The 26,842-nt window shown below is 56.6% G+C and overlaps 1 protein-coding gene across 2 annotated transcripts; it reads left to right on the plus strand.

Annotated features, from left to right (window-relative positions):
• The first annotated feature begins 1,561 nt into the window (after window positions 1-1,561).
• CLUH (clustered mitochondria homolog) lies at window positions 1,562-21,615 on the plus strand. 2 transcript variants are annotated; one of them, XM_047080619.1, is made up of 26 exons: window positions 1,562-1,713; window positions 8,505-8,707; window positions 8,855-9,026; window positions 10,048-10,191; window positions 10,390-10,514; window positions 10,614-10,768; window positions 10,850-10,975; window positions 11,296-11,443; window positions 11,664-11,756; window positions 12,558-13,252; window positions 14,124-14,347; window positions 14,543-14,647; window positions 14,782-14,882; window positions 15,766-15,918; window positions 16,011-16,073; window positions 16,191-16,435; window positions 16,667-16,751; window positions 16,909-17,062; window positions 17,142-17,281; window positions 17,986-18,066; window positions 18,141-18,266; window positions 18,348-18,469; window positions 18,739-18,832; window positions 18,923-19,057; window positions 19,176-19,249; window positions 20,060-21,615. In XM_047080619.1, the coding sequence occupies exons 1-26, from the start codon at window positions 1,614-1,616 to the stop codon at window positions 20,244-20,246; spliced, it is 4,050 nt and encodes a 1,349-aa protein (XP_046936575.1). In that variant the 5' UTR covers window positions 1,562-1,613; the 3' UTR covers window positions 20,247-21,615. The 2 variants fall into 2 exon arrangements, with proteins under 2 accessions (XP_046936575.1, XP_046936576.1); XM_047080620.1 differs by having other exon boundaries at window positions 14,546-14,647.
• Window positions 21,616-26,842: the final 5,227 nt, after the last annotated feature.

The raw sequence follows: 26,842 nt of genomic DNA on the forward strand, positions 1-26,842 counted from the left end.
GAAATCATGATCTGAGCCGAGGTCGGATGCTTAACCGATTGAGCGATCCAGGCACCCCTGGGTCTGATCATTTCTGATCTTCCTGAAGCACTGAGCTTTTGCAAGACTGAGTGAATCACAAGGGTTTTACACTACCTAAAGTGCTTTGATGACCACTATCTCCTCACAACAGTTAGGTGAGAGGCTAGACAGATGGGTGTTTTTATTTGACAAATGAAGCTCCTGAGCTTCATTTACTGGGGTGAAAGTCAAGTGCTATGCTCAAGGTTACAAAAACGGACAAGGTAGAGGTGGCAGGAGGCAGATTTCCAATCTAATCAAGTAGTAGGTTCATACACCTTCCTGACTGCTGGCCTTCCTTGTACACCCAGTAGTCAGGTCTTGCTTTTATTTCCAGGCTTCTTGTGTGATGGTTCAAATGTATCTGCCCCTGGTCTAGTTCAGCACCCCCTCATCCCCCACACATCAGCCAGAGCATTTCTCACCTCCCTTCCTCCTGCTTAAATGCTTAAAGACTTTCACTAGCTCCTCTCCCCAGCACCTGTACTCCAGGACAAAGTCCACTTTTCTCTGCAATTTTTACGAGGCCCTAGGACCCGCCCTAGCCGGCCTCGGCAGCTTCAGCTTCCCAATTCCCATCAGATCCTGGCAAATGTCAGGAATATGCCTTAAACACTTTCCAGGCCTGTGCACGAAAGAAAGTCCCCACTCTCTCCACCTGGAGAATGTCAGCTCACTGGCAAGAGCTGGTAAAATGTCACCTGGGTAGCATTCTCTGACCTCACTCCTCAGTCTCCACCAAAACCCAACACCTAAACTAATGAAAGACTGTAAACAGTGTCTAGCCTGTAGATTTAGCCTGACCCAGCTCTACTTCTTGCTCTCTGTGTGACCTTGGTCTCAGCTTCCTCCACTGCGAAATGGGTATAATGTACCAGCCTGCAAGTAAGGACTCATCTGGTGGGAGGTGTCGGAGGCCGCTGGTAGGGGGGGAGCACGGTGTAGCTCAGGGCAAAGTTTGGCGGCTCCATTTCTGACACTGCTTACCTTTTAGCTGCCCTGCACCCCTTCTTCAGGAAGCTAGACCCACCCCAGCCCCACCCTTTTTCAAGCTTGGTGAGGAGGGCGCTGTGGGTCACCGCAGATTAGAGACCGCGTGGTCATTTGGCTGATTTGCAATAGGAAGCAGAGGGCCATTGGGGGAGGGGACGCTGAGCAATGGCAGTCCTAGAAGAGTCACTACCCAAGGTCAGGGCGCCCGCGGGACAGGCTGAGAACGGCAAGGACGTCTCTCCGCAGCCCCGCCTCTCAAGGGGGCCAGAAGCCTCTCAGTACCCTGAGTCACAGTGCGTTCCCTTTAAGGCGTTCGGGAAAGTCACCGCCTTGGTGGACGGCCAATGAGGCGCGGTGCGTTTTGTCCCTCGCGGGCTTCCGTGGGCCGGGCCGGGCGCGGGGGCGGGGCAGGGGAGCGGCGGTGGGGTCAAAGGCTACAACGCGCACCACGTGGGCCGGTGACTCCGTCCTTCCCGCAGCGGCCGCGGCGCGCAGGGCACTTGGGTTAGTGGCGCGGCGGGCGGCGCGGACAGCCAAGCCGGACGCCCGCTCCCGCCGCCATGGTCATCAAAACGGACGAGTTGCCGGTCGCCGCCCCGGCCGACGGCGCCCGGGAGCCCAGCTCGCAGGCCGGTGGCAAGGGGCGGCCGGGCGCGGCCGGTGAGCGGGGCCGGGGCCAGCGGACAGCTGGGCGGGGAGGCTGGACGGGACAGAGCGGGCGGGTGGGTTCGGGCTTTACGGGGACCGCCGCTTTCCCTCCTCCCCGGGCCGGGTTGCATCTCCCCGGGCCGCCCCCGCCCTGAAGGTCACCTTCACTGTCGCCCCCGGCTGCGGCCTGGGATTCGCACGTGGGGTCCCGGGGAGGACAGCGTTAGGGGGGACACGTGCGCGCACACGCGGTTTCGGGGTGCGCCGCCGCCGCAGACCGGTGGAATCGGTGCCCCACCCCCTCCGCGCGCGGGCACGGGGAACCCTCGGGGCTCGGGTCACTGACACTTGGCTCCGTCCGGCACCCTTCGCGTAAGGATCTCAAGCATAATGTACCAGCCTGGAAGTACACAGTCTTTCTGTACACAGGGCTGCAGCCCTGCGAGTAAGGCTCAACCTGGGTCTTCCCAGGTTTGGTCTGTGGGAAGAGAGCCGGGGGTGGGTGTGTATTGTGAGGGGGCTTCTCTAGTTCATTCCCAGAAACAATGCTTTAATCCCAGGTCTGCAGGCTCTGATGTCTTCCCTCTTAGGTGTTGGCGGGATCTGCAGACCTAAGGGTCTGCTTGCGTGGAGTCAAAGCCAAACTCCTTGGCAGGAGGAGGTGTTTGTGCCAGAACTTGATCATTAACCCGCCTTATTGCGAAAAGTGGATCAGCTCAGGATTGCTGTTTTTAAGGCAAAGGTCATTAGTGTGGAGTGGAGCTCCCAGCTGTCCCCCACGGGGGCTCTGTGGAGGTGGCTTTGGGAGTGGCTGCGGCTCTTCTCTGGTGGGTCCTGCTTCATCTATTTCTCCTGGGCTTCCTCTGTTCCTTCCATCATGTCTTAGACTCCAGCCTTGAGGCTGGAAGCCCTTTCCCAGGGCCTCAGTTGTCATCTCCAAATCATCCTCAGGGCCTCGGGGCTGGGCTGTGGTCTTTCTCTCCCCTGGATGGTGGTGGGAATGTAGAACTACCCCTGTCTTCCACTCCCCCCAACTCTTCTCAGCAGGACTTGTCATCTTCAGCTCCCTTCCTAACTTCAGTGAGTCAGGATGGGAACAGTATTAAGTAGGTTCTCTGACCCTGTCACAGCATAGTTACCTTGTATTGGGGGTAGGTACTGTAGCAGCTTTGCTGATTGCTTAGATGAGGCCAGGGTTTGGGCAGAACAGCAGATGCTGATGACTCCAACCTGCCAGGCTTTGATCTGATGTGGCTGTGAATCAGTGGGGCAGGCCAGATAAGCGGAGGTCCGGTCTGGCAGATTTCCCTCCTAGCAAAGAGACCTGAAGAGATAAATAAAGTGACTAGCCCAAGGTCACACAGTGCTTTAGCTGCGGGGGGCATTTGGATTTCTAACTTATGGTTGACATGCCAAGGCTTCCCTGATCTATCCCAGAGGAAGCTGGGACAGGCATGTTGGTTTGGATTATATGCTGAGAACATGGGGACTGAAGAGGGGAGAGTCTGCCGGAGGATTTCTCCGAGGGCTTGTGTAAAAAAGCCCCATCTCCACTATGTGCTGAGAGGCTCTGTCTGGGGCAACCTGGGTCAGGGGAAGGGCACAGCTGTTCATTTTCTGGAAACTGGGAGCATGATAGTGGTGGGACATTGGCTCCTTATGTCTCTGGGAAGCTAGGATAGATAATTAGGATTTGAATTACAGCCCGCCTGAATCTATTCAAAGAAGTAGGGTGGCCTTAAATGGAGACCCCCCCCCCCAACCCCCCAGCAGGCTCCCATCCAGGCTTCTGACCCTTAGGACCCAGCTGTGGAAGGCTCTCCAGTCCCTTTGAGGAGGTAATCAAGGCCTTTTGGGGTGGGGGGCAAGGGTCAGTTACCTTCTTGGGAATAAAGCTGCTTTTAGGGGTTAAGAGAACAGGCAGGTTTTTCAAGTTCACAGTGGTGTGTCAAGTTCCTTCTGCCTAGGGGAGGGTTCCTTGGAGTTGAGGCCCAGACAGAGAAGGGGGCTGGCAGACTGGGGAGGAGCTTGAAGGCTTAAGGGGAGCTCCCTGACAGAATCCTAAAGCTCTTGATTTGGGGAGGTCTGAGTAGACTAGCTTGAGGATCACTTAACTATCTCCAGACCTTGCAGACATGTCTCTGGCCTGGGGGGGCGAGAAGGAGACAGATGCCCATATCATCAGGGTCTTCTGCAGGCTGCCTGCCAACCCCTACCCTTTCCTTTGAAGCCCTGTTCCCTGGGAGGGGATGATGTGTCTTTCCGGGCCTTACTTCCTGCTGGAGCCTCACCTGCTAAGGCCTTGACTGGGGCGGGGCCTGGCTCTGGCACAGTCTACTGAGTGAGGCCATGCCAGGCTGGGGGAGACACAGGCCACCTGGGATGGCCTAAATTTCTTTTCTAACTCCTCCTTTCTGCTGCTCATGGGGTCTCTGCTCCCAGGCCAGGACAGGGGTACACTTTATCTCCACATTCTGACCCAGTCAGTGAGAACTAGGGGTGTGTATATGCAGTGTGCAACTTGGGCCACCCCTTCCCATTCTGCAGAGAACCACCTTTTGTCCTTTCCCGAAGGCCCAGATCCTCAGGGCAGCCCCCTGGGATATGAGAGGAGGGGATGTAGAGGGTTGGAAGGGTGCTGTGGCTGGGGATCGATCTGCCTCCTGGACTAAGCCCTGAGGCCTGGAGGAGGAAGGGGTACTGTGTACCCAGTGGGTGCTGCAGCCTTAAGGAGTGGCACTCAGAGGCATGGGTTTGGGCATGTGACAGACCTCTTTTTTCTTGACCTGGCTTGGCTGCCTGTTGACTCCGGGTCTTGGGGCAGCTTGCTTCCTAGCCTTCTGGAGCCTCAGTTTCCTCAAGTGAGATGAGCTGGTTGAGCTGATTGAGGGACTTGCTGTGGGATGGGCCTAGAGTGAGCACTGACTTTCTGGGAACCAGAATGGAAATGGTTGTTGTTGCTACTCGGAGGTCATTGCCAGGCTGCTCTGCCCCACCCCCTTTTCCAGAGGGTTAGGCTGTGATTGGGAAGAGGGCAGGATAAGAGGGGCTCTGCCTGGGCCTGGCCCTTCTTACCATCTGGCCAGTGTGTGTAGGCCTTTGTGGGGCCTGTGGAGAGGCTGAGGACCTGCTGTGTGCCTGGCCATCAGGGCTGCCTGGGACAGGACTGGACTGGAGGGGAGGGGGCCTGGAGTGAGCCTGGCTCCCCGCCCCCACTCTGGTTAGTATGGATGCCGGAGCAGTGCTGGCTGGGCCCTGGCAACAAGTCAGAGGCCCTGGGAAGGCGCCCTGGCGAGGCTGGGCATGTTCCTTCTCCACAGCCGAACAGCCTTCGGCCTCTTGCTGCCAGCTCTGTTTTCCCTGAGGGAGAGACTTGGTTTTCTCCTGGCAGCGCAGGGGCTGCTGGGAAGGGAAGACAGAGCCTGCCAGCTCTGTGGTGGAGCTGGAGGCCCGGGGCACGGGTGCAGTTGTCCTCTGGGAGATTGAGGGCCCATCCCCCCTCCCACTAGAACCTGTGACTGTCAGAAAGAGGAGAGCGGCCAGGTCACCTGCAGGGGGCAGCATGAGCCAGAAGCCTCAGCCAGCCACTTGACCCAGGAGGCAAGGTGCTCAGAGTCTGTGACTGGTCGACGGGGTGGCCACTTCATGGCCTGGGCCTGGGTCTGCACCAGCTGTTGCCGGCAGCTGGCTGAAGCGGTCCTGCCCGCCTCCACTGGGGTTGGGGCCGAGGAGAGGACCCCTTTGCTGGGCCTTGCCCCTGCCAGCCTGTCCCCAGGGCCCTCAATCCTGAGAGGCCCAGGTACCCCAAGCTGGGCTGGGTTCTCCTGCCCCCCTAATGGCTTCGCTAGCAGTGACCCCCTTTTTGGTGGGTACAAGGAAATAGGCCTGAGCACTGGTAGCAGGTCCACCTGGGGTCCTGGAGCCACTGGGGCCTCCTGGCCCACAGCCGTCCTTCTGGCCGACCTTGAGCAGGATGCGAGGCAGGGGGAGTGTGCCCTTCCCAGGGCTGCCCCAGCAGGCCTGGCCCCACTGAAACCCGAAGCCGGCCAGAGCTCCAGCCCTGGGCTGACCAGCTGCATGGGGGCGAGGATAGTGGCAGAGGCCAGAACAGGGGACTCAGGCAGTGCCGAGCCTGAGCTGGAGAGCTGGCTGCCTCGCTGCCATGGTGGTCCCGAGACTCCAGAGCCCAGGAGAGAGCAGCCTCCAACTGCACCAGGTGGGCTGTGGGGGGCAGCAAGCCAGGTGGTCAGCCTGTTGTGGGGGTATCACTTGGCCTTAATCCAGTGGTAGGGAGACCTTCAGGGTTTCTCAGAGGAAGGCGGAGGGGAATGGAGTCTACTGGGAACCAGCCATGGTCCTTTGAAATCTGATAGGGGATTGGGTACCCCTGGGACATAACCTGGTGCTGAGGCACCTTCTGGGCAGGCAGGCTCCCGGTCCAAGGTGAGAGCGGTGGGAGCTGTGGCCACCTTTGCCTTTCTTCCCTGTCCCCCTTTCTCATCCCTCTTAGCCCAGACTCGGAGTGCAGGCTGCCTGTCTGGGGCCAGGTATCTGACTTCTCGCTTCTGGGGTCTTAGACCTCAAAACTGCTGTACCGTGCTGGGGGGAGCCCTTCTTGCATCTGCTCCTATTCCAGGAGCTTTCCCACAGCAATGTCTTTCTCAAGGACCCAGTTAGGAGAAGTGCCTCATATCTGCCATTCCTCTTGCTGCCTTTTGGAAGCTGACCAAGCACCGCCCTTCTCCCCACCCTCCTGCTTGTTTGTCATAGAGTTAGCCTGATTCTCCCTTTGGGGTGGCCGCTTCCTTTAGGGGCTTGGGGTAGCACTGCCTGGGGCTGCGGGCTCACTAGAGAGAGGTCCTTGTGTGTCCTTGTGGTTTTCCAGAATTTTCCTTCCGGTCTGGAGGGGTGTGCTGTGGACAGGGACGGGGGCGATAACAGGCCTTGAAAATCCACAGTGGCCATGATTGAGGGCAGTGTGTTGGCATGGTGGTGTGGGCTCTTGACGGGGGATCTGGGGTCCACTGTTGACCTTGGACAAGCCTCTGAACTTTCCTGGGCCTCAGACATCCTTATTTGGGGAGAGGAGGAGGGAGCTATATCTCAGCTCCTGGCGGTCCTGTTTATCACTAAGCTGAGGGGACACGGGGAAGAGGGAGTGGCTTCTCTGCACGTCCCCGTGGTGTGCCCTTCTGTGCTGGGCTTATCTCCTTTCCTGAGGCCCCTGGCTCCACGTTTATGGTGGGTCTGGGTAGGGCCCACATAGGTCTGGGGACAAGGCACCTCCTAACAGTAGGGCGGAAGAGGTGGGAGCAGAGCTGGGTGAGCTGACCTGTCTGGAGCTCTCAGACAAGCAAGGGGCCTGTTTGGTTTCCAGGCAGACCCTCGTGGAAAGGCCCCAGGGCCAAATGGGTATCCAGGCAGGCTTGTGTTTTGCCGGAGTGTTTGTGAGGAGGTCCTTGCTCCCCAGGGCAGGGAGGGAGCTCTCCTTTATTCCCTTTAGTGTCTGGGCAGAAAGGGAAGGTTTTGTTCCCTGCTTTCTTCTCTTCCCCACAGCTTGTGAATTGGGTGTTGTTCACAAATACTGGACTTAACTCCACATTTGCGGTAATTAATTCATTAATTCAGTGCCTTTTTGTTGAGTGCAGGAAAGATGGAAGGAAGATAGAGCTGCGAGTATTAAGAGTCCCCCAGAATGTCATAGAACAGTGTTCTGGGAGGTGTCACCATGTCTCTGGAGCAGTGAGGAGGCAGTAATCCTGTTGTCAGGGATCATTTGGGCAGGCTTTAGAGAAGGGGGTTTATTTCACCTGGGCCTTGATAGATGAGTAGGAGTTTGCCCGATGGAGTGGTATACTGAGGGCAGTGTAAACTACGTAAAAGCACAGAGGTGGGAGGGAAGATGTGTAGCCTGCATGTCAGGTTTCCTGGTAGTTTGGTGTATCTCAGACCTTGACAAGGAGAGCGGCAAGAGTTGAGATGTACCTCAGGCTGCCTGAGAGCTTTGGCCTAAGAAGCTTGGATCTGGTTAGCAGTGGGTTCTGAGTGGTGACTTGAAATAGGGGATAGTGGCCTGTATTGGGGCCACGGCTGCAGAGGCTGGGTTCCATGGCCTGCTTGGAGATTAGGTTGGGTGACTGGGGGTGGAGGGGCTTTCACCAAGCAGAGGCCAGCTTGTGGAGGAAGGTGAATTCCATGTCAACAGGATGAGTCTTTGGTAATGCCTAAGGGATGGCCACATGTTGAAAAGCTTGAGCGAGGCCTGGATTGGCCAGGTTAGCTGCATGATGGGAGGGCATTTGAAGTCCTGGGAGATCAGGTGGGATGAGGAGAGGCTGGGGCCCCGGGATGCCCACAGCCTGGGCTACCGGAAGGGGATGGAGCTGGAGAGCAAAGAACATGCGAACAGTGGCTACCAGGGAAGGGGAGGAGAGAGTGAGCCATGGTGGGTGTCGCTGAGAAGTCTGACACCTCAAGGCCAGAGAAGACAGTTGGGTTTGGCCCTTGGGGTGGCTTTAGGGAGACTGATTTGGGTGGGTGTGCTCAGATGGAAGCCAGACTGGAGGACTGAGGAGCAGATGGCAAGGGAGGGCCCAGCATGTGGAAGGGAGAAGGCAGCGTCCTACAGGTGGCCAGGGTTGAGGGAGAGTTGTGTGCCCAGTGTGAATGGGACTGTGGAGTCCGGGGTGGGGCTGACTGAGTCTTGGGAGGAAATGCGGATGCCATTCTCTAGGGGCCGCGTCCACCCAGGTGGATGAGGCCGACGGCCCCACTTGACTCAGCTCCTTTCTTGTTACCCGCAGTGCTGCCATCAGTCATGCTACTGAATGGAGACTGTCCAGAGAGCCTAAAAAGGGAAGAAAGGGCTGCTGAGCCGCCCAGGGAAAATGGTCTGGATGAATCCGAGCCAGGAGAGGAGACGACTGGACAGGAGGTCATTGTCATTCAGGACACAGGCTTTTCTGTGAAGATCCTGGCACCTGGGATTGAGCCCTTCTCTTTACAGGTAAGTGGAGGAGGGTGCTGGGGACCAGAGCATGAGCCTGTTAGGATAAGGCTGGAAAGGCATGCCTGGTCATCACTTGTCCTAGCCTCATACTGTAGGGAAAGCGGTATGTCCTCACCAGGGTGGCTGGGGCCTTTTGCCTGGTAGGTGTCCCCCCAGGAGATGGTACAGGAGATCCACCAGGTACTCATGGACCGTGAAGACACGTGTCACCGCACCTGCTTCTCGCTGCACCTGGATGGCAACATGCTGGACCACTTCTCAGAGCTGCGCAGTGTCGAGGGGCTGCAGGAGGGCTCGGTGCTACGCGTGGTGGAAGGTTTGTCTGAAGTTGGGCAGCCTGCCAAGGGAGGGCACACAGAGGTGGGGCCAGGTGGCACTCCACCCACCCCCACTGCTATCTCTGTGTCACAGATGAGTGCGTGGAGGCTCAGAACAGGGTGGACCTTGTGGAGGCAGGATTGGAGCCCAGGTCTGTTCCTCAGGCCTTCACACATGTGCCCTCCCACATTATCAGTTAAATATCAGAGTCATGATTTTTTTTTTAAAAAATGGTACCAACCAAGGGCTTGTAATCAGCCTAGTCAAATTCTATAGACAGAAAAGTTAAATCTCATAAGGAAACTAAAGTTTCACGGCTCCCAAGTAGACAAGTCAGGCCCAGTGTGGAGTGAGCATCTGGTGTGGTGAGACTGGTTGGTTATAAAAGCTCCCATGAACTTGGGTCCCCAGGGGAGAAGTAGCTCAGGGGTTCTGGGCAGTGTGTGAGGTTGTTGCGAACACATATGGAAAGATGGAACCCAGCTGTGCCCAAACTTGATGAGGAACCCTCTCTTCTCCCCCAAAAGAGTCTCCATTAAGATTCACAAAGTATATACTGGGGGGCAGTGTTGTAGTTATGGGTCCTGGTAAGTCCTTGGGCCACCCCTGTGCAAGGGCTGCCCTGGAAGAATAGGACTGAGGCTGCAGTGCAGGGCCCAGCAGTTCCTTGGGCCTGCGTGCCTGTGACACTTGTGAACGAGAGCAGGGGCCTTTCGGTGAGCTCCCTGAGGCCTGGGTGTGCTTCCAGAGGCATTTCTTGTGCCCTTTGATAGAAGGTTCTTTGCAGACAAGGATCTCTGCCTGTTAGCAAGCAGGTGTGTGTGTGTGTGTGTGTGTGTGTGTGTGTGTGTGTGTGTGTTGAATCCAGAACTCCAGCTTAATGTGCTTATAATGGAATTTGTAAGTGGAGGCCTAAAATTTGAAAATCAAGACCATCGTGGAAGCACCATGGCAGACTTCTCTGTACTGGGTGGGTTGTTGCAGCGGCAAGCAAGCTCTGCCTCTCATCCTCCCAACAGAGCCATACACGGTACGTGAGGCCCGCATCCACGTGCGCCATGTCCGAGACCTGCTCAAGAGCCTGGACCCATCTGATGCCTTCAACGGGGTTGATTGCAACTCCTTGTCCTTCCTGAGCGTCTTTACCGATGGCGACCTGGGAGGTGCGGGAGGCATTGGGACTGGGGGTTGGGCAGAGAATCTTAGAGCAGATTGGCCAGGGGCTGGTGAAGGGGCCATGGGCCGGGCCTTCCTAGCAGGAGGGGGCAGGGCTGGAGGCATCCAGACTGGGGCCATTTTAGGTGGGGAGATAGTTGGCCCCTGCGTGGCCCTGTGCTGACCACCAGCCTCGGGTCCCTTAGACAGCGGGAAGCGGAAGAAGGGCTTGGAGATGGACCCCATTGACTGCACACCACCTGAGTACATCCTTCCAGGGAGCCGGGAACGGCCGTTGTGTCCCCTGCAGCCCCAGAACCGTGACTGGAAGGTAGGACTCCAGAGCAGAGCCAGGGAGCAGCAGGTCTCTGGCTGGGCGGGAGCCACCTACCTGGAGGCCTGGCCTGCTCATTCTTGGCCATGCTTGCAGCCCCTGCAGTGCCTGAAAGTTCTTACCATGAGTGGCTGGAACCCACCCCCTGGGAACCGCAAGATGCATGGGGACCTCATGTACCTGTTTGTGATCACAGCCGAGGACCGGCAAGTCAGCATCACGGCATCCACTCGGGGCTTTTACCTGAACCAGTAAGTCCCTGTTCAAGCCTGTTCCGGGTGTTTGGGCAGTCACCCAGGGTGCCCTGCGCAGCAATCACCCTCTTCCCACAGGTCCACGGCCTATCACTTCAATCCCAAGCCTGCCAGCCCCCGCTTCCTCAGCCATTCCCTAGTGGAGCTGCTCAACCAGATCAGCCCAACCTTCAAAAAAAACTTTGCTGTGCTGCAGAAGAAAAGGTAGTGTCTTTGCTCCGTCTCTGCCCCTTGCCTCACATCCCATGACGGGGTGGGGTGAGGCTACCAGTGTGAGCTCCATCGCTTCTGCCCCAAGAAGCCATGCCCTCAGCCCCCAGCACCCCAGAGCCTCCCTTCAGGGAGCTGTTAGCCAGGCCCCAAGACGGCAGCCCTAGGAGAGGTGCCCATTTGCTTCTGTTAGACTTTCCGGTGGGGGGGTCTCGGCGCAAAGACACAAGAGCTGGTGGGGGCTTCAGAGAAGGAGGCTACGACAGGGCTCTGAGCTTGGCAGGCTTCCCCATCTCCCCCTCTCCCTGCCACAGGGTCCAGCGCCACCCATTCGAGAGGATTGCCACCCCGTTCCAGGTGTACAGCTGGACAGCGCCCCAGGCAGAGCACGCTATGGACTGCGTCCGTGCAGAGGACGCCTACACCTCCAGGCTGGGCTATGAGGAGCACATCCCTGGACAGGTGCCTGCAGCCTGGCCCTGCCTGCCCCGGGCTCTTCTCTCCTCTCCCCTGCTGGGGGCCAGGCTGGGTTCTGTGTGCCTCCCTGGAGGCTCCATCTACTTGTCTGTCTCGTTCACTTGGGAGCCTGTGAGGCTGTTCACGGGGAGGTGGAGGAAGGGGCGCCCACAGCGGGTCTTGGGGCTGGGGCTGGGGCTGAGCCGTCATCTCCGTCCCTTTGCAGACCCGGGACTGGAACGAGGAGCTGCAGACGACAAGGGAACTGCCCCGCAAGAACCTGCCTGAGCGGCTCCTCCGAGAAAGAGCTATATTCAAGGTGCCTACGGCTCTCGTGCCTGACTGGCAGCCTCAGGCCTGTTTGTTGCCTGCTGAGATGTCCAGACAGGGTGCCTTGCAGGGCGTTGGCTAACTTCTCGCCTCCGGCAGAGCAGGCTACCCCAGTTCTGATTTTTGGCCTCTGTGACACTTGGGAGTCCATGGGCTGGGTGGGGTCAGGGGGACCTCCTTCCCTGTGGGCTGTGTGACAGGGTTCTTCCAGCCTCCCACCCGCCACTGTCTGCCTTCAGGACCTCGCCTGGACACACACGTGATGTTATCTAGAGAGATGAGGGAAAAAGAAGCTTTCAGAAAAGCCGTTTTTAATCTCCCATAATCTTACTGCCTAGAGATGGTAATGGTAAAAATAAGATCTAAGTGGTTTGAGTACTAACTTTGCCAGGGGCCGTGTCGTGTGTGATCGGCATCATCTCTTGTAATCTGTCAGACACCTTGTAAAGGTCGATAACTTTTGTCGTCACTGTTTTATAGACAGAGAAAACAGGTCTGAGAGGTGACCTGGCCAACTTCACCTGGTACATAATTGGTGGATCGAAGACCTGGTCCAGCCCTTCTCTTTGTTAATCACTAAGCTCTGCTGTCTCTGAACATCAGTGTTAAATTTTTTTCAAAAAATGGGTTTCTTGTGCTTTTCCAAGTGTGAGGAAGCTAAGGTTAGAGCCCCCGGGCCCTTGGGGCCGTCCACTTGCCTCTGCTGTCTGGGTGAGCTTGGCCAAGTGGGCCCAAACCTGTGGCTCTCAGGGATGGCGCCTTTCTCACCCTCCCTACCTCGGCCCCTCAGGTGCACAGCGACTTCACGGCTGCAGCCACACGGGGCGCCATGGCGGTCATCGACGGCAACGTGATGGCCATCAACCCCAGCGAGGAGACCAAGATGCAGATGTTCATCTGGAATAACATCTTCTTTAGCCTGGGCTTTGATGTTCGTGACCACTACAAGGACTTCGGTGGGGATGTGGCGGCCTACGTGGCGCCCACCAATGACCTGAATGGTGTGCGCACGTACAACGCCGTGGATGTGGAGGGGCTGTACACGCTGGGGACGGTGGTAGTGGATTACCGTGGCTACCGCGTCACAGCCCAGTCCATCATCCCTGGCATCCTGGAGCGGGACCAGGAGCAGAGTGTCATCTACGGCTCCATTGACTTTGGCAAGACGGTGATGTCGCACCCTCGATACCTGGAGCTGCTGGAACGTACTAGTCGGCCGCTCAAGATCCTGAGGCACCGGGTGCTCAACGACCGTGGCGAGGAGGTGGAGCTCTGCTCCTCCGTGGAGTGCAAGGGCATCATCGGCAACGACGGGCGCCACTACATCCTCGACCTGCTGCGCACCTTCCCCCCTGACCTCAACTTCCTGCCCGTGCCCGGCGAGACACTGCCCGAGGAGTGCACCCGCGCCGGCTTCCCCCGGGCGCACCGGCACAAGCTCTGTTGCCTGCGCCAGGAGCTGGTGGACGCCTTTGTGGAGCACAGGTGAGGGGCCAGGCTTTTGAGGGCACCCAACCAGTAGACAGTTCTGGGGTCTGGTCCTTGATGGGAGACGCTTTGGAAGGTGAAGAAGAGGGGCACCTGGGTGGCTCAGTCAGTTAAGCAACTGACTTCGGCTCAGGTTGTGATCTCGTGGTTTGTGAGTTCGAGCCCCGTGTGGGGCTCTGTGCGGACAGCTCGGATCCTGGAGCCTGCTTCGGATTCTGTGTCTCCCTCTCTCTCTGCCCCTCCCCCACTCACACTCTGTCTCTCTGTCAAAAATAAATATTTAAAAAAAAAAAGGAAGGTGAAGAAGAGCCAGCTTTGGCCCCGGTCATTACAGCCCCAGCACCGCGCACTGTGACCTCACGCTCTGCAACATGGACATCAGGAGCTTTATGTGGGTGGAAAATTAGCAGCCAGCTAGCCCAGTGGCTCTCGGCCGAAGCAGCACTCTTCCTCTGAGGAGCATATGGAAATCCACTAACGCGTTTTTAATGTTCCAGCGCCAGGCGGTGTGACCGCTGCTGGCATTTGGTGCTTAGGAGTCTGCCACATCGAATGCCCCTCACCACGATCAGTCTCCTCACAATGCCAGGGGGGATCTGTCTGTTTTGAGCTTGGCCCGCATGGAGCCCCTGGCCACTCATTTGCTAACACTCCAGATGTCCTCTTTCTGTGGGGAAGATCCCGGGTGTGGCTGTGACCTGCTACTGCCTGATGGAGTTGCTGGGGTGGGAGGTGTCCGCGTGCTGACACAGACCAGGGGTCTGGGGCCTGCCCCTGGTCTCCGCAGCCAGCGGGAGGCTGCCAGGCCGGCGAGGCTCCCGGATACCGTCTTCCCATCTGGTGCTCTGCCCCGTCTGCTGCGCTCTAGGTACCTCCTCTTCATGAAGCTGGCTGCCCTGCAGTTGATGCAGCAGAAAGCCAGCAAGATGGAGAACCCCACCTCACTGGAAAATGGTGACCCCCCCTCCTCGGAACCTAAGCCTGAAGACCCTCCGGGGCCTGAGGCAGGAAGTGAGGAGGAAGGCGGCAGTGCTAGCGGCCTCGCCAAGGTGAAGGAGCTGGCGGAGACCATCGCCTCAGACGACGGGACAGGTGGGGCTGCTGTGCATGGGGGGAGCGGGGAGCCCTGGTTCTGTCCCAGCAGCTGGCGCCTGCCAGCCGTGGCTTGCCCCAGCCCTGAGAGAGGCCGGCAGATGTCTGCGCGGAGCCGGGGGAGGCCTGGGGTAGCACAGCCTCGCCCTCTGATGGTGGGGCGGGGCTACCTCCGAGCCGGCTGTGTCTCCGCAGCAGACCCTCGGAGCCGAGAGGTGATCCGCAACGCGTGCAAGGCAGTCGGCTCCATCAGCTGCACAGCCTTTGACGTCCGCTTCAACCCTGACATCTTCTCACCAGGCAAGTGTTACATTAGGACGGGCAGGATACCGTGGGGGTCATCTTGGGGCCCTTGGTCTGGCGGGTGCTGGCCTTTATCTTGCCGCCCCTGCATCCCTTCTGCCTGGCTCAGGCCTCTGCTGTCCCTCCCACAGGGGTTCGTTTCCCCGAGTCCTGCCAGGAGGAAGTTCGGGACCAGAAGCAGCTGCTGAAAGACGCCGCCGCCTTCTTGCTGTCCTGCCAGATCCCCGGCTTGGTGAGGGAGGGGCCACAAGGGTGGGGGGCTGCACAGGGCATGCTGTTAAAGGGCCTGGTGCTTCATCCATCTGATTCTGGAAGCTTGTGGAACCTTCGCAGGAGTAACTCCCTTAGACCTGCTGATCTGTGAGGCAGGCGGGGCAGAGTGCTTGTCACCCTCGTACATACAGATGGGGCTGCTGACCCAGAGAGACCAAGGGAGGCCTCGGGCGCAGGCTCTGCTTCGCTGGGCCTGCCACAGGGGCCGGCAGCTGGGGGTCTGGTCCTCCGAGTCCCTGTATGATGAGACAGCTGACAGAGGGGGCACTGGGGCATCTGGAAAAAAAGGTGGGGGGAGGGTCCTGTCCTCACCCTCGTAAGCTTAGTACATAGGCTTCTTGGATGATGGAGCCCCTGCTCCCTACTGAGGTAGCCCCACAGTCGGGTGGCACGCCAGTCTCGGATCTATGAGCCCAGTGTTCTGTGCCAGCTGCCCTGGCCCCCAGCCTGTCCTCTCTGAGGCTTGACAGAGCTGTGACCCCCAAGTGGCTGCCTCTGTCCTATCCTGCGTGGTCCGGGGAGAACCTGTGCTGCCTGTTGGGCTCTGCCAGTGGGGCTCCCTCACCTCTGCTCCCCTGCTGGGAAGCACCTGCTTCCCTGTGACTGCCATCCCATTTTCCTGTCGCTTGTGCAGAAGGCTGGGGGGGGGGGGGGCACGTTCTTACGTCCTGGCTGCCACTTTGTTTTTTTCCCTCTTCCCAACTGGGAGCTGGGGTCTTAGTCCCCTCCTTCCCTCAGGGCCTCAGGATGGCATGAGCTCCCCACTCCCCTCCCCCGGAAGACCCAGGGTGGGAGGAGGCAGAGGGCCCAGGCTGGGGGCCCTGACCTGCTGCAGCCCGCAGGTGAAGGACTGCATAGACCATGCGGTGCTGCCCATGGATGGGGCCACACTGGCTGAGGTGATGCGCCAGCGTGGCATCAACATGCGCTACCTGGGCAAGGTGCTGGACCTGGTGCTCCGGAGCCCGGCCCGAGAACAGCTGGACCACATCTATGTGAGTGATGCTCAGGGTGGCCAGGCCGTGAGGCATTGGGGCTGGATGGAGGCCTGGGGCCCAACCAAGACTCCCTTCTTGAACCCTTGCAGAAAATTGGCATTGGAGAGCTCATCACCCGTTCTGCCAAGCACATCTTTAAGACCTACTTACAGGTATTGCTGTTCCTGCCACAGCCTGGGGGTGGGGGTTGGGTGGTGGCAGGTGGGATGGGCAAGAGCCCTGGGTTGGGGTCTGAGGGCCCTTGTGACTTGAGTCGAACCTCCTCGCAGGGAGTGGAGCTCTCGGGCCTCTCGGCTGCCATCAGCCACTTTCTGAACTGCTTCCTGAGCTCCTACCCCAACCCTGTGGCCCACTTGCCCGCCGACGAGCTGATCTCTAAGAAGAGGAACAGGAGGAGGAGAAACCGCCCCCCGGGGGCAGCAGATAACACGGCCTGGGCTGTCATGACCCCCCAGGAGCTCTGGAAGAACATCTGCCAGGAGGCCAAGAACTACTTTGGCTTCAGCCTCGAGTGGTGCGTGGCAGCACGGGGTGTTGGGCTCTCCGTGGCCGCGGCGCGGGGGCAGCGGTTGCAGGGTGGGGGCTGGGACTGGAGGGAGGGAGCAGTGGAGGGCTGCTTGCCGGGGTGATGAGGGGATGGGAGTTGGTACTTGGGCTTGGTCCTTTGGTGGGGAGGCAGCCGTTGACTCAGGGGGCAGAGACGGGGGCTGGGCCGCCCAGGCCCACCTGCCACCTCCCCCCACAGCGAGACCGTGGACCAGGCTGTGGAGACCTATGGGCTGCAGAAGATAACGCTGCTGCGGGAAATCTCCCTGAAAACCGGAATCCAGGTGTGGATGATTCAGGGGGTCCCTCCTAGCTCCCGCAGGGTCGGCAGGAGCGTGGGGGGAAGTGGCCTTCTCTCGACGTGGGGTGCTCAGTCGGGAGGTGCTGGCCGTTTGAGCCCAGGGTTGAGGCCACCTTCGGGCTTTGGGCTGTGTCCCCCAGATCCTGCTGAAGGAGTACAGCTTTGACAGCCGCCACAAACCCGCCTTCACCGAGGAGGATGTGCTCAATATCTTCCCCGTGGTCAAGCATGTCAACCCGAAGGCCTCGGATGCCTTCCACTTCTTCCAGAGTGGGCAGGCCAAAGTACAGCAGGGTGCGTGGCCAGGTGTGGCTGGGGGGTGGGGGTCCCCTGGCCCGGCCCTGACCTTGCCGCCCTTGGGGGTGCCCTGCAGGCTTCCTGAAGGAGGGCTGTGAGCTCATCAATGAGGCCCTGAACCTGTTTAACAACGTGTACGGAGCCATGCACGTGGAGATCTGTGCCTGCTTGCGCCTCCTTGCTCGTCTCCACTACATTATGGGTGACTACGCCGAGGTGGGCCTTGAGCACCCTCCGGGCTGTGTCCACAGAGGCCATGGGGCCCGGCCTGGCGCTGGGGGATGGCAAGTGAGGGAGCTGGGGCCACGTTCTCACTCCGTGCCGCAGGAGGTGGGAGCCCAGGCCTGGGGACCTGAGCCCCAACGGTGGGGCTCAAGGACGCCTTTCTCCTCAGGGGGTCCCCTGGGAGGATCAGGCAGAGACCAGGGAGACCCCGGGGAGTTGCTTGTCCTGCCTGGGAGAGCTGCCTCGCAGACGGAGTGCTTCCTGGGGATGCTGGGAACGATAGTCTGAGGCTCACGGTGCCGGGTGCCTTGTAAGAGCCTCGGGGAAGCTGTCGGGAACGTCGCTAAGCATTCCTTGGCCTGCTGGCGACCACCTGCCTTGTCATGGGGCGGGTGCACTGTAGGCCTCCGCTTGTCCTTCAACCGTAGACTCTTTCATTTATGTGTGCCTTTTTTTTTTTTTATTATTACTGTTTTAGATTTATACCTAAGCATAGATTTTGTTGGGGCGAGAGACTCAAGGCGAGCTATTTAAAAATGCCTCGGAGTGGGGCCTGGCCTTCCATGCTCACAGCAGCTGAGTTGTGAACACTTCTCTGCTGAGGAGGCTGCGCTGCTCGAGGGCTGCTTGGGGGCCGGGCAGACTTGATGTGGGGCGGTACCCGTGCTGGGATGACAATTCCCCACCTCTCCCAGGCCCTGAGTAACCAGCAGAAGGCTGTGCTGATGAGCGAGCGAGTGATGGGCATCGAGCACCCCAATACCATCCAGGAATATGTGAGCAGTTGGGGGCGTGGGTGGGGGGTTGCGCTGGGACCCAGGACCCTCTCCTGACTCCGCTGCCCCTGCAGATGCACCTGGCCCTGTACTGCTTCGCCAGCAGCCAGCTGTCCACGGCCCTGAGCCTGCTGTACCGCGCCCGCTACCTCACACTGCTGGTGTTCGGGGAGGACCACCCCGAGATGGCGCTGCTGGACGTGAGTGCTGGGGAGGGGCAGCGGGGCTAGCCCTCGGCCTAGCGAAGCGGCACTGACCGGGGCCCTCCCGACCGCCCCCAGAACAACATCGGGCTGGTGCTGCACGGAGTGATGGAATATGACCTGTCGCTGCGCTTCCTGGAGAATGCGCTGGCTGTCAGCACCAAGTACCACGGGCCCAAGTCCCTCAAGGTGGCCCTCAGGTGAGAGCCCATGCTGGGTTAAGGGCATGGGGCGCCCAGGGCCGCAGGGACATGGTCCCGGAAGGCACTTCGATTGAGGGTGGACATGGGATCCGGCAGCCTGTCTTCCATCTGACTCCTGAGGGATTTTCTCTCAACTTGCGTCTCTTCTCCGAGTCCCGGGCTTCTTTGTTGCCCTTGGGTGGATTCCAGAGGGGAATCTAGAGTAGTCTGAGCCCCTGCGCCAGGCCCACTCATGTCCCTTCTGTGCCCTGCACGCCTCCTTGCAGCCACCATCTTGTCGCCCGGGTCTACGAGAGCAAAGCCGAGTTCCGGTCAGCCCTGCAGCACGAGAAGGAGGGCTACACCATCTACAAGACCCAGGTGGGCCGCGGCAGGGGCTGAGGGGGCGGCGCCGGGCCCTTGGGCCGTGGCTTCGCTGACCCCTTCCCGCCTGTGCCACCTACCCCGTAGCTGGGCGAGGACCACGAGAAGACCAAGGAGAGCTCTGAGTACCTCAAGTGCCTGACCCAGCAGGCCGTGGCCCTGCAGCGCACCATGAACGAGATCTACCGCAACGGCTCCAGCGCCAACATCCCGCCCCTCAAGGTACGCTGCCCCCCCCCCCCCCCCCCCCCCCCCCCCCGCCAACTGCATGTGCACCCGCCCTACCCCCCACCCTCCGGCTTCCCCGCGCGCTCACCGGCTCATTGGCGCCGCCCCTCAGTTCACAGCCCCCAGCATGGCCAGTGTCTTGGAACAGCTCAACGTCATCAACGGCATCCTCTTCATTCCTCTCAGGTGAGGCCCCCGCTCCGCTTGCACTCAGCTCCCACGTGGAAGCGGGCTTTCGGTTTTTCTTTTTAAAATCTGTAATTGGTTGTTGTGGCTCAGAACTGAGAAGTACAGCCAGTGGTAAGAAGTTCCCGGTGAATCTTTTCAGGAAATAGCCACGTAGTTGAGCAAGCACATGTCTGTAATCTTTTCCCTTTTTTTATTTGCACAAAAATTGTAGCAGACCGCGCACGTGGCCGTATCTTTCTGCACTTACTGTCCCTTAGCAGCCTTTTCCTTGTCAGTACGTAAGAGCAGCTTTGTTCTTTCTCTGGTTTCCCGCTGCCTCCGTGTGGGGATGTGTCTCACACCTGGACCCTGAGGGTCCTGCTGTGGCTCTTAGAACAGCGCTGCCTTTGTGGGCTTCTCGGTCCTGCTGCCCTTCCACCGGCAGAGGACGTGGGTTCGGTCAGCCAGGGACTGGGGTGCTGACAGCGTACCTGCCGCGTGTGTCGCCCCCGCCCCACTGCCACCTTCCGTGTGTGATCTGCTGTGGGACAGACCACGTGGCGCTGCGGATTGGAAGTGAGGGTAAAGGCTGAGCAGGAGCCGGGCCTTAACTGGAGGCTGTGTCGAGTGCACCATGTTCTTACTGTCTTCGCGCTTAGGGGCCTTTTTGCTTTGCGGAGTGGAGCGCTTGTTCCACACGTCTCTCCCCCCACTGCAAAGAGCGGAGCCTGATCTTGCCCCAGGTTCAATTTTGACCAAGGCCAGTAAGGTGACAGAGGGCCCAGGCTTGCTCTGACACCTGCCCTTCATCCCTGTCCTTCTACTCAGCCAAAAAGACTTGGAGAACCTGAAAGCCGAGGTGGCACGGCGGCACCAGCTCCAGGAGGCCGGCAAAAACAGGGATAAGGCTGAGGAGCCCATGGCCACCGAGCCTGAGCCAGCGGGGGTCCCGGAGGATTCAGCCTCCCAGCCCCAGGCCGCCAAGGACCCTTCTTCCCCGGGCTTGCAGGGGTAGGAAGGGAAAGACAGACGGACAGTCAGCCAGCTGCCCCGTTACCCGGTGATCCAGACTCCAGGAGAAGGGGGGGCGTGCCCTACAGATCAGGAGAGGAAACCAGTCCCTCTTCTGCCATGTTTCCAACCCCAACCCCACCCCAGCATCCTCCTGGGACCCTGGCCTGGCCTGCCTGCCCCCCCCCCCCAAAGATGTTTTTGCACTGGTTCAATGAATATACGATGCAGAGGCCTAATTGAAGACACGCAAATGAAGTGTGTGGGCATCGGCTCCCAGTCGGGGGGGGGCAGGTGCCCCCTCCGGCCCCCCCATCCACAAGCAGGTGTGTGCGAGCGAGTCCGTGCCCGTGAGTGTCTCGATCCGTCCTTCCTAACTTGTACATAGCCCCATGTCGGTTCTGAGTGGATGACGTGAAGATGAGATTTCTCAGGTCATTTGAATGTTTGACATTATGGCTGCTGCTTGTGCTGCCTCTGCCCCTGGGCCCAGCCTGGCTTAGAGTCCAGGTTTGAAGCCAAAAAGAGGGGAGCTTTCCTGTGTCCTGGGAGGGGGAGTCCGAGCTCTGTGGCAGGGCTGGAGGGTTGGGGGTGCACTTTAGCTTTGTGGTGAGGCAAGAGCTGCAGGGGCTTTACCCGTTGTGACTGGGCCTTGCCTTGCCAGGCTGGGGGGGAAGGGGGAAAGGGCGGCAGTGGTGGCTCCCTAGACACCCTGTTCCCGGCCCTGGCCTGTCTGCCCTTGGGCCCCAGTGGGAGGCAATGCCTCCCCACTTCCTGCCCCTCAGCAGGAGATAACTTTAGGGGCTACAGTCTGAATGTATCCTTCTCCCCATTTTAACCGGAGCTGCCTGACGCACAGTAGGGCCGGGGCAGGTGAGGGGCTGGGGCAGCCGGGGCTGAATCATGGATCCTGAGGGGAATTTACTAGATACAGGAGTGATTGCCACTTGTTTGTGGAGCCCAGCTCCCTACCTGGTCCTTGTCACACAAGCACCTCCTACAGAGAGTAGCCCTGGGGCAGGGGGTGGGGGGACCACCGTGGAAGGTAGTGGCTCCCACGAGCCCCAGCTGCTCCCTCTCCCGCCCTCCTGCGCCGCTTCCCTGTGCCTGCTGTTGGAGCCCTGATGGGGTGGGGTGGGGGGGGTCGCCGCCCTGGTGAGCTTGAGGGAGCCAGTCAGGGCTTGGGCCTCTGCCCCGGGGGCTTTGTGGGGAGCTGCGGATGGGTATGGTCTGTCCAGATACCTTGTTTCAAAGGCAGTGGGTGTGAGCTGGCAAGTGAAGCCTCCCCACCGCTGATCAAGAACTTTTTCTTGTTTTTAAACCATCACGTCTTCATTTCACATTGGAATAAAGTGAGTTTTTGAAACCTGCTGCCCCAGCCTCTCCTGTGTGTTCTGTACCAGTCTTGTTGTTGCCAGAAATATTACTAGTAGAAGGGGTGTTTTGTTTTGTTTTTTAATCTTATTTAAAACCAAGTTAGTTAACATAGTGTAATAATGGTTTCAGGAGTAGAATTTAGTGATTCATCACTTACGTATAAATAGAAGAGTTTTTTTTTTTTTAATGTTTTTATTTTTGAGACAGAGACTGAGCATGAATGGGGGAGGGGCAGAGAGAGAGGGAGACACAGAACCGGAAGCAGGCTCCAGGCTCTGAGCCATCAGCCCAGAGCCCGACGTGGGGTTCGAACTCACGGACCGCGAGATCGTGACCTGAGCTGAAGTCGGACGCTTAACCGACTGAGCCACCCAGGCGCCCCTAGAAGAGTTTTTTAAAGCATATGAATATCAATTAAATTCAACATTGTCCTTATAATGTTGAAGTGGGAGGAGAGGGTAGAGTCATAGGCACCAGCTAGGGTTTACCTGCCAGTCATTAGACCCAGAAGAATGGCCCAACAGATAAATGTCACCTGTTGGTCACAGAATTAGAGGCTGGGAATCTCTCCTCCATAGAGCTGTGTGTGGTACCTGTTAGAGTGACGTCCAGTTGGGGTGAGGGGTGCTGTGGGGTGGGGGCCCAGGCCCTGTGCCTGCTGGCCCAGATGGGTTGCTGAACACCAGATTTGTGGCATCTACTCTTGTCCCTTCGTCGGAGTCAGGAGAACTGGGAGCACCCCCCAAGGGACTAGGAGCCCTGGAATGGAGGGGGGTCTGAGGGTTGGCACCCTAGGGTTAAGTTTCAGGTCAGCCAGGTCTCAGGGGAAGGGGTTACCATGTAGGTGGGCTCGAGGGGCAGGGCCTCGGAGATGGGAGGGTGCCTGTGAGGGGCCTGCTGCCAAGAAGAGGGGAGGTCTCATAACTGGCGGCTGCTTTTGGCCAGCTTGAGCGGGTGGGCTCAGCAACATGCATACTTCAGTATCTTTTTGAATTCTTGGAGAGTTTGTGCGTGTGTGTGTGTGTGTGTGTGTGTGTCTCTGATATTCTCTGAAAGAAAAATGAAGTTCTAACATCTGTTCCTTTCCCTGAGCCAACTGAAGACATTCTTGACCTTGAGGTGTTTTTAAATTTTTTTAATACGTTTTATTTTGAGAGAGAGCAAAACAGTGTAAGTGGGGAAGAGACAGGGGAGAGGACAGAGAATCCCAGGCGGGGTCCACGCTGTCAACACAGAGCCCGATGTGGGGCTCGAACTCACAAAAATCATGAGATCACGACCTGAGCCTAGATCAAGAGTCAGACGCTTAACCAGCTGAGCCACCCAGGCGCCTCCGACCTTGAAATTTTCTAAGCAATGCCATCGAGTCACCATTGATGCTTGATGTTTGCTTGCTCCCCACACCCCCCACCACTTTCCTGGACAGTCTCAAGGTCGTGTTCTGAACATTCCTTCCTATAGCCTTTATCCTGTGAACACCAGCCATGTGTTTCATGGCACTTCTCGAGTGGGGGCATCGTCTTGGAAACCTGAGGAATGGATCAGGCTTAATTACCACTGTACCTACCAGTCACCTGAGAGGCCTGTTTTCATGGTTGATCCCTCACGTGTATTAGTGCTGTCTGCTACCTTTTGACAACCCAGATGACAAGGGACTGTTTAAAGGAAACAAAAGCCTCTAAATGTGAAATCCACCCTTTTCCCTTATTTTAGTTGACAGATTATAATTTTTTTTTTTTTAAAAAAGGGTGAAGAATGGTGTCCAGAAAGGGTTAGCGTGAGAACTAGCATTTTGGATCCTGGTCTGTGTTGATGGGCAGCTGTTCAGGATCTGAAATTAATTTGTGTGAGCCACAACTCCCCTCTCTCATGGATGCCATGCTAGCCTTTCACTTTCCAAAACTCTGTATTTGGGTTTTTTAACATATGCGTGTTACTTTTCCAAGTTAAATATCTTAAAAAACAAAAACAAAAAAACTATTATCACCAAGTTAAGCTTTTAAGAGTGTATCATCTGTCTCCACTCCTGCCCTCCAAACTGCCATTGTGAAATGAGTATTGGGAGAACTTGGACTTCACCAAGGAATTCCTATATATCCTGAAGCTGAGAATAAGCGGATTTCCACATTCCTGCTGCCAGAGTCTAAACTGTCAAATCAAACAAGGCAGGCATAATCAGGACACCTACAGAGGACAAGTGGCCCTCCTCAGATGCAAACTGAAATACCCCCACTAAATAGGCAAACCCATTGCTTAGAAAAGACACTAAAAAAATAACACCGAGATGCAGACCATGCAGGACCCAATTATCCTAATAAAGTCACCTCATATAGAATGGCTTAGGAGCTTTCCTTTAAAAAAAAAAAAAAATCTTTCATGTTTATTTTTGAGAAGGAGAGAATGGGTAGGGGAGGGGCAGAGAGAAACCCAAGCAGGCTTCAAGCTGCCAGCACAGAGCCCAACACAAGACTCGAGCTTGTGACCTGAGCTGAAACCCAGAGTCGGATGCTTAACCGACTGAGGCACCCAGGCGCCCCAGGAGTTTTTCCTAAATTACAAGGGTAAGCAAGGGTAATCCTTGCTTACCGATTCCCAAGCTCCACCCCTTCCGAATGGCCCTCCCACATGGTGCCAGTGGTAGAGGGCCTCAGGGATGGGATGAGGGTCATTCCTGCATTACTGAAGGTTAACAAGTTGAATGAAAGATGTCACAAGGTCCTTACACTTAGCTAATAAGATGCTTAACACGGGCAGAACCAGATAAAGGAAAGAACATGTGCATTTGGGTTTGAGTCCCAACTCTCTAGATTAGCTTAATACCCTTGCTCTATGTCCTCACCTCAAGTGAACCTGTTTTCTTGCCCATAGAAATGTACTACTGTCCACCAGCAGGGAGAAGAAGTGTGTTGAAAATAAGGGTGTTGGCGCCTAAGAAGCATTCAAAATGTTAGGTTATTTTCCCTCCCCTAGTCCCTCCACCTCCACTTTTTGTCTAGGGCAGAGAATCCCAAGCAGGCTCTGCACCATCAGCACTTGGGGTTTGAACCCACAACTCTGAGATCATGACCTGAGCCAAAATCGAGTCGGACGCTTAACCGACTGAGCCACCCAGGTGCCCCTGCGCTTTTATTTTTAAGTTATTTTTTTAAATTAAGTAAACTCTATGCCCAACATGGAGCTGGAACTCACGACCGCAAGAGTCACATGCTTCTCCAACAGAGCCAGCCCCTCCACTTTTATTGAAAGGCTAGCGACCCAAGTAGGAATGACCATACAGAATATTCACAAAAGCAAAACTCCACGTGTCAAAGTGATGGCGATCAAGAGTTCACATCATAGCTGTGGGGCCACTCGTCCCAATTTCTTATTCAAGGAGAAGTTGCTTGAATTAGTGGTTTTCAAGCTTGAACCTGCATCAGAATCATTTGGGTGGCTGGTTAAAACAGATTTTTCAGATAGATGTTTTAGATAGAGTATGTCTGAGCTGGAGCTCAAGAGCTTGCATTTCTAATGAGTTCCCAAGTGCTGCTGCTGGCCTGCTGGGAAACACTGAGAGTCATTTTCCTAGAGAATTCTGGTAGGTCTCTCAGTAAAAAATTGCACGCAAACCAAAGCCGAAACAGCGACAGAGCTGCCACATCTAGGATGCAGCACCATTTCTCCAAGTCTTCCATTTCCTATCCCTCATCCTACCTCGGGGACACACCCAACTATGTTGGAAGCTTGATGTGATAGACCAGTGAGTTAGTTTTGAATAGCTACCTGCATTTCAGAATCATGACACTACAGCTAGGATTCCCTACCCCTAGGGAAAGTGGTCAGGCTCACCTTCTGCATCTTAAGCTGGGGGTAAAGAGAAACCCTGCGGGGAAAAGGAAAAGCTGCAAAAGCCAGAAAACTCGAAATAAGCAAATTACTTTTGTTGCTCTTGGCCCAGCTCCCCATGTGGGGGTGCGGAGGTAGGGGAGAGTCTACTCCCAACAGAAGGCAAGAAAACAACTGGGCTGGAAGTAAAGAGCCACCACATCATTCTTGTCCTTAATACATGAAAAAGGCTGGAGACTTCATGGCCACTACAGGTGCCGAGCGGTAGTAGGGGACGGAAGGTAGGTCATAGACAACATGTATAAAGCAGAGGGAAAGCCATGGGGCATCTGGGGCAAGAGTGAAGAGGATTTTGACATTTCAACCCAAATTTAAAGTACTTAGAATCTTCCAAGAATCCAAGACCACTGGCCAGAACAAGAGGCTCATTCATTAATAGAACAAAGGGGACAGGACCCTTATCTCTGGGCCCTGACCACAAGAGGGGCAAGTTTTCTTGGGGGGGGGGGGAGGGGGACTTTTTGTGCGGCTTACAACAGGTCATTTCTGGCATCATCAGCTCTCCGGTGCCTGGGCAGATGAGTCCCTGTCGGAAAGGGCTGCTGGAGGGGAGGGTGGTGCCTCAGAGAACAGTCTGAGCTCTGCAAGTCCACCACCATGGCAAGAGCTCCTGCAGCCACCGCTCCTGGCTCCTGATCTCCTAATAAGGTGAAGGAAGCAGACAGTAAAGGCAGTGCCACCGCTGCCCTAGAGAAAAAGACTTCCATCAAGGCCCTGCCACCAATTTGCATCTTACTCTACGACAGGTGTTGAACACAGCCCCATCTCCAATGAGGACTCCACTAAAAAGCTTTAAGTCTCTGCACAGGGACACCAAAAAAAAAAAAAAAAAAAAAAAAAAAAATCACATCTAGTTTTATAGGCATTTAATAGTTTACCAATTGGTACAATAGGATTTTTTAATATGCAGAAAACATGAATAAATTTTGTTTTACACAGTCTGAGAGCAACAAATCTTACTGTAAAACACAAGAGCAATATTATATACATTCCTTTACTGATTTTTTTTTTTTAATTGTGTCAATATCTTCAGTTAACTCTTACAATCTGGGAACTGTTTTCTCCAATCACCACCACCTCTGCAACATTCATATGAAATCAATGCTTGCCTTCATGTCAGTGTCAGATCAACTTCTAACTCGAAGATTTTGTGTTTGTTTCTATCTTCAGAGTGAGCTTTAGGGATGCCTGAAGGATAGGCAGGACAAGAAAGCAGCTACTTACATGATAGAGTGGAAAGATAAAAAGGCCAGTCCAGTCCAGTTGTGACTTGTAAATCCAGCTTGCCCTCCCCCCCACCCTACTGAAAAGAAAAAAAAAAGAAAAAAAAAAAAAAAA

The sequence above is a fragment of the Lynx rufus genome, unplaced genomic scaffold (genome assembly GCF_022079265.1).
Source record: "Lynx rufus isolate CCGP_SWC_20201006 ecotype Redwood Valley unplaced genomic scaffold, mLynRuf1.p SCAF_18, whole genome shotgun sequence".
Taxonomy (NCBI): domain Eukaryota; kingdom Metazoa; phylum Chordata; class Mammalia; order Carnivora; family Felidae; genus Lynx; species Lynx rufus.